The sequence below is a fragment of the Phaethon lepturus genome, unplaced genomic scaffold (assembly GCF_000687285.1).
Source record: "Phaethon lepturus isolate BGI_N335 unplaced genomic scaffold, ASM68728v1 scaffold56197, whole genome shotgun sequence".
Classification (NCBI taxonomy): Eukaryota; Metazoa; Chordata; class Aves; order Phaethontiformes; family Phaethontidae; genus Phaethon; species Phaethon lepturus.
Genome location: NW_010555207.1, coordinates 8235 through 14601, shown reverse-complemented (window position 1 = coordinate 14601; position 6367 = coordinate 8235). Strand labels below are relative to the sequence as shown.

Sequence of the window (6367 nt, the reverse complement as noted above, 5' to 3'; positions counted from 1 at the left end):
CAGCCCCCCTGCAGGCAGAAAGGAGTCCGGCTCCACCGCGGGGCAGGCGGCAACCCCCGGCCCGACGCTGCTTTGCTGGCCCGCAGCAGCACACGTTCATTTCTTCTGAAGAAATTTCATTTTACTTCCTACGGGGAAAAATCCAAGGTTAGGAGCTGAAGACACACCAGGAGTCATCCGGCTGAGGAACTTGTTAAGGTGGAAATTCATGTGTGGCAGATGTGACTTCTGTCCCCTTACTGTGTTCTCAGCCAAGACCAAAGTTATGAAACAAGTTTAGATTAAAATCCTCTAGGATTAGGCAACTTCCAAAAACTTTATCTAAAGATGCAAAAGCTTAAAAATAAAAGGAAATTCTGACAAATTGCTCAGTGTCCCCTGAAGGAGCAAATGTAAACAACAGGAACATAAGTGCACAAGGCAAAGAATGGGCCCTGCTCTTTTGCATGCCATTACTTGTTCAATAGCTAGATTAAAAAAAGAACCAAAACCAAACAAAACCAAGGGTGTCCTTTTACCAAGACTTCGAAGGATTTTGTTCATTCCAGTTGGTTCTGTCTCTGGAATACTCTCCAAATACTCCAAGGCACGGACCTCAAAAAGGCCTAAAGAGAAAAAAAAAATTTAAAAAATCACTCACCTAGATGAGCTATTCCATCTTTTAGCATGTGGCATCTTACGTCATTAACAAGGAAGTTACGAAAAGGAAATCATGCATATAATGTAAACTGCAGGATTAAGTCCAGAAAGGAGAGAGATGTAAAAATTCTTTGCTTCATAAGATGAATTCTGTTGAGTAATTAGAAGGGCATGGAGCTATTATATACACCAAAATGCCGACAGGATAACTTGCCAGGACAAAAGGCTTCTTAAGAGTCAAAGTCACATGACATTATACTTTGAAAGTGAGTTTGCAAAACAAGTAAGATCAAACCTCACCTTTGACCACGTTCTTTCTTAGCTCTCGATCCTGTATGAACCCTGCAAACATCTGCGTTTCCATGAAGAAGTGCAAGAAATGACGTACATTGCGTGACGCATGAGATTTACGGAACACCTCTCGCTGAAATACCCACTCCCCTTTTTCTGTGACATTCATGTGCAGGGAGTAGTGCCCAACGATCTCCACAAAAAACTGCACAAAAGCTTCAGAGACCAGGGAGTTAAGAGGCATGTCACCTGTGAAGAGGACAACAGAGGAGAAATTTCCCTCTACAGTCATCACTTTGGTCATTCCTCTTCTAAGAGGAGCAGCAGTTACTTTTTAGCTGTCTCAGACTATGAAATTCAGATTAATATTTGCTATCAAAGAAGCCACAGCTCAAGGAAGATTTCTCTCCCATGTCAACTTCTAGCTGCAGCTGAGACAGTTTCCATTCTAAAGCTCTTCCAGTAGTTAAAGCAGTCAACTTCTTTTCCCCATTCAAACATCTACTCTTTAACGAGCTGTAAGCTCGTAACAGTCTAAAGAATTAGGCAAATTACAGAACACAAACCCACTGGAAAACTAACTTTGTTACTTCAGTTGTGCATAAAATTACATTCATTTGCCAATGCCATTCTCTCAAGCTACTCAATGCTTTTTAAAATTCTCACATTTATCTGATGGATTATGTATAAAGCAGTTCAACTTTGAAAAAGATGTCAGATTACCCTCTAAAGTACAGAAACTTGCTATGTTCTCTAAGAAAAATGTTCCCTCTGCCACTTTAGAAAAATCAAAGAAAACTCAAAGCATGGGTACTGATGCATTTGGCCCAAGAAAAACTAGAGCTCTACACACACCGATTGTGAAAAAAGGAACAATTGTTAGGACACCAAACTTCTCGCTTAGACATTCACAAGAAAGATGTTCTCAGTAAGATCACCGGAAAATAGCTTTTTAAAATATTGCTTCCTAATGTTTATTTCTATTCACTCATTTTTATATCAACTACATGGAAGCTGTAGAGATTTGCTAATGTGAAAACACTTTTCCATAGAAGTACCTTGTGTGTCGCTCTGCTCATGTAACATGATTTCACTTCGTTCTTCCAAGATTTGTACAAGCGCAGCCTGGAGCTTATGAGGCAGGATCTCATCTTCATCTGATACCTAAAGAGAAAAATGGCCATGAAAGCATTTTTGTGTTCTATGTATCATCAGTTGCACCTTCTTGTTGTGAACAGATGAGAAATACTCGTAACTTGCCTAAAAAAGAGGGAAGTTACTCTGTGATATGGTTTATCTTGGTGGAGAAAATACATTTGTCTTGTAGCCACAGGAATGAAAAACATTTGCTCAGCACCCTCTGACTATGTGCTACTAGTCACACACACAACTCACCAACATATAACAATGTGTGCTATATCCACTCAGATATAGCACAGACTCAGGCTTATTATACCAGTGATAAAACACACAAGAACAACAAAAGTCTGTTGAGAAAATACGGTAAGTCTCAACATTATGGTTTAAAAAAACCCAATGCTTTAATACCTTTCTCCAGTTGCAGGCTGCAATGCAAAATAGAACAGTAAGGCAAGGAAAAGGAGATGCAAATATCCTCCTGAACTAGTAATAACTCCAGTATGTTTATAGCTACTTATCTGGTGATGTAGAAGCACACTAGGTAAAGTTTAGCAGAGAACCAAAAGTGAACCACGATAATTTGTCTCCTAGACTATCACTCCAGGGCGGGGGAAAGGCAAAACAAAACCAACAAACACACCCCAGCTAGATGAGAGAGGAGAAAGCCCTGTCGAGAACAAGTACACAGACAGCCAGAAAGAGCAAAGAATTTCACATAATGAATCAATGAAGTATCTGTTTTTAAATTCAGCTGAGAAAAGCAGCATCTTTGGTTTTGCAGAGCTCTGTGCCTCATGCAGCCTCAATCTTGCAACAAGGATTTGTAAACCCCTTCCTTTCTCTACTGATGAAAAAGGAATGCAAGGTATTTCTTCAGTCATTGGAGTCTACACATGAATACTAGCTTTTGATGATTTCTTGTTTTCATTTTCTTTCATTGATGCCTTTTCCTGGCATATAACCATGAGTGACTGGTACCATTACTTCACTCACCTCTTGCAAGAACTTGTCAGCACAAAGATCAACAATCAGAACCTGGGGAAAGATGTACAAAACACACTGACTCTTACAACCAGGTAAGTTGCTGTACTGAAAATAACCCACCTTTTTTAAATTTTATTTTAAATGTCCCCAGTGGCAGGGGATGTCACGCACGAAACACAGGTTTTGCATAACTGCAGCCTGTCTATAAGAACAGTGAATATTATTTATCTTTGATAACAATAGAACACCCTGACATGTATTTGGCAACTTCACCAACTGTCTCATAAAAGTTTAAGAGTTTATATTAAGACAGAATCCATAGAGATTATTCCAGAGAGGTCAGCCTCATACCACTGACATTGTCCCTCCACTGCGCTTCACCCAGTTCTCACCTCCTCTATGGGCAGGTCCTGGAGCTGTGGTAATGAGCAGGAGAGAATGCCAATTAAGAATGGAGTCGGAGAGCACGCAATATCAATCATAGAAGTTGGTAGGACTGGTATGTAGGTGTGTTGCCAAGTGAAGGGATAAAGCGTTGCAACTGCAGCATGGCCACATTTAGACAGAGTGCTAGAAACGTAATAGAAGCACAGGGTGGATTGTCAATGTCTCGTTCAGTACTCAGCTACAGACACAGGTTAGAAATGCTCAGGGAAAATATAATTCATGTACATTGTTTATGCATCAGCAGAAGCCCCATGCATCCACTTTTAGAGTCAGTTATGGGCAGCTAGGAATAGCATCAACCCAGACTAAAGAGGTAAAGGAGACATTCCCTTATCTCCTCTTGGGTAAATAGCACACTCCAAATTCTAAGCATGCACACGTTGTATGGAAAGCCTGAAAAAAGCTTTTAAATGTAACTATTTACAAAAAGTTAGACAAGCTTGCACATTAAACAGGCCCAAACGCATAAGAACAAATAGTATCCCTCAGAAGGAACTAGTCACTTGGACTCATTTTTTACCTTAAGTTGTCAGCAACAAAGATCACCCTCCTTTCCAGCAGGAGAGAGGCAAAGACCCGAATCGTGTGAGAGACACTTAGACACTTAAACAAGCATTCGAAGTCAACATGTTCAAGTCGAGAATCCAATGGACGGCACAGTTCCATCACCTGAGAGGCAAGCAGAGATGCAGAGCACTGGAGGAGAAAGCCACAGCACAGCCAGGCTGGACGAAGGGCAGCCCGGCTGGAGCGCAGAACTGGTGGCTCCTCACAAGTGGAACCCCGTGGCCTGTGCAGTCGGTGCAAGGCATTGCAGAGGACTCCCAAGCAGCTCTTCCTTAAAAAGCAGGGAATCACTTCTACGTGACGATTCAACAGGAAGTTGGTTTCTGTGACAGCCTCCCTTCGGACTTTAGGACATTATCTTCAGACTAATTATTTACAGGCAGCATCACTCTACAGTGCAGTTTGCAAGGTGCCACTATGCCCCAGAGACACCATTGACACAGGAATACCAGTCCTGATTTCTGTTACCTCATTTCCTGCTCCGGGCAGGAAACTCCTCACAGTAATTGTCCGTCCAGGAGCAGGGAAAGGCGCCTCCATTACACTACGCATAAATGGGTGTACTAGGGCTGGGGACATCTCTCGCCTCTTCTCCACTTCATCTAAAATCTGCAAGAAAATACATCAGGCATTGTTTCAATGTCTGCAGGTGAGCCAGAGGAGATATGAGCCTCTGTTAGAGTATCCTGTGCCATAGCTACACGTGAAGGCTCCAACGGGGAAGACTCACAGCCCTCTTCCCCCCTTGCTTAGGATCCCTGTGAAAGCTCCTCTTAAATGTCTGAACAATCACGGAATAGATACCCGTGAGTACAACTCTCCATTCTCAAATCCAGTCTCCTGCTACTGCAAGGAAAAGTTTTATATGTGGTAATCAAATTCTCACAACTAGTTAGAGGAGTGAGAAGAGCAACACCCCATCCTCCTCCCCAAGAAATCTTTCTGAAACACTGTCTAGAAACTCTGTGCTCCAACAATTAGAAAATCAGGTTTCATCATAAGCTTGTCCTGTATTCTTCTGCAATAGCTGCCCATTACTGGCAGTAGCTTTCCCCAATCTTTATCTCTTTACCTACTCTCCTCATGGTGCTAGGAGAAACAAGCTGAGACCTCCTCTCCCCACCCCAAACTGATTTTCCATTTCCAAGTCGTGGAACAAGAGGATGAAGGGGCACCATCAGTACTATCAGGTATTGGAAGCAACTTCCTGACAATAATTTGCTGAAGGACTAGTCATCTGTGTATCGGATGACGCATCTCAGCACTAGTATCATTTTATTTGCCCATTTTATAAGTAAAGGCGGCAAAGAAGCACCACTCTTCTGGGATGAGTTACAATCACTAAGCAATTCTAAACGGGACAAAAGCATCCAGTTACTTTCTGGAGCTTGCAGGTTGTCAGAGACTCAAGTCTGATAAGAAGTAACAGGCTCTCCCCACTTCACCTTGGAGAAGAGATTGAAGCAGCCCAGGCGGCTAACGATGCAGTACACCTCAGGAAGGCGCTTCCCTTTCCCTTCTGGCTGAAAGGCAACAGGAAGAGTTATACTGAGAACAGGGATGCAATAAAGAATCTAGTACCTACACTGTAGCTGATTCACAGAATTTCTTCTCCTGTAGTTCCCTCTACACTTCTGACTTAAAAGGATTCCTGAGGAATGACCAGTTGCAGGAGCTGTCTTTCATGCCCAGAGCCCATTTCACTGTATTGCTGGGCATCATCGTGCTCCCTCCCTCATGCATTCAAACGGCTGGTATCCTCAGCAGCAGCACAGTCGCTATGTAACCCACATGGGAAATTGCTGCTGATTCACATCCTGCAGTTGATTGTGCATTTATCAATGTGCATTTATCAATGCATTCTTTACACTCCACTCAATACACAGATGCTTACCAGGAGCTTCTTGCAGTACCCAAACCAGCGGCTGCCATCCTCACCCGTCAACACAAAAGAAAATGTTTCACTGGGGAACCAAAGAACAGTGAGGGTTAAATTCACCATGCAGTTCAGAGAAGAGCCTGACAAACAAAGCACATAAACTACAAGCCATTCTCTCTCTGGTCATGCTGAAGACCCCCTGCTGTGGCTAGCAAGCTACTTCGGGCTCTATACAGTGTAAAAACCTGCAGCCCACGGACTCCCATTGAGCTACTACAGGTTTCTTCCTTCCCAGCTGCTTCTCCATTCTGCCAAGGAGCAACAGAAGCACTTACCAGCCCCAGGAGCTGGCCTTGAACAGATATTACAAACTTCCTTCTTATAGGAAGGACGATGCTCAGGCAGAAACAGCACTTCTAA

At 42.8% G+C, this 6367-nt stretch overlaps 1 protein-coding gene across 1 annotated transcript in view; it reads right to left on the bottom strand.

The window, feature by feature from the left end:
- Positions 1-96: 96 nt before the first annotated feature.
- Positions 97-6367, bottom strand: part of DENND2C (DENN/MADD domain containing 2C) — a gene marked incomplete at its 5' end in the record, with an annotated part of 14127 nt that continues 7856 nt past the window's right edge. The window contains 10 exons of the mRNA XM_010292066.1: positions 97-128; positions 519-605; positions 940-1179; positions 1989-2094; positions 3064-3105; positions 3447-3624; positions 4022-4170; positions 4537-4677; positions 5514-5591; positions 5963-6032. Coding sequence (XP_010290368.1) covers positions 97-128; positions 519-605; positions 940-1179; positions 1989-2094; positions 3064-3105; positions 3447-3624; positions 4022-4170; positions 4537-4677; positions 5514-5591; positions 5963-6032 — 1123 coding nt within the window. The remainder of the gene's footprint in view (positions 129-518; positions 606-939; positions 1180-1988; positions 2095-3063; positions 3106-3446; positions 3625-4021; positions 4171-4536; positions 4678-5513; positions 5592-5962; positions 6033-6367) is intronic.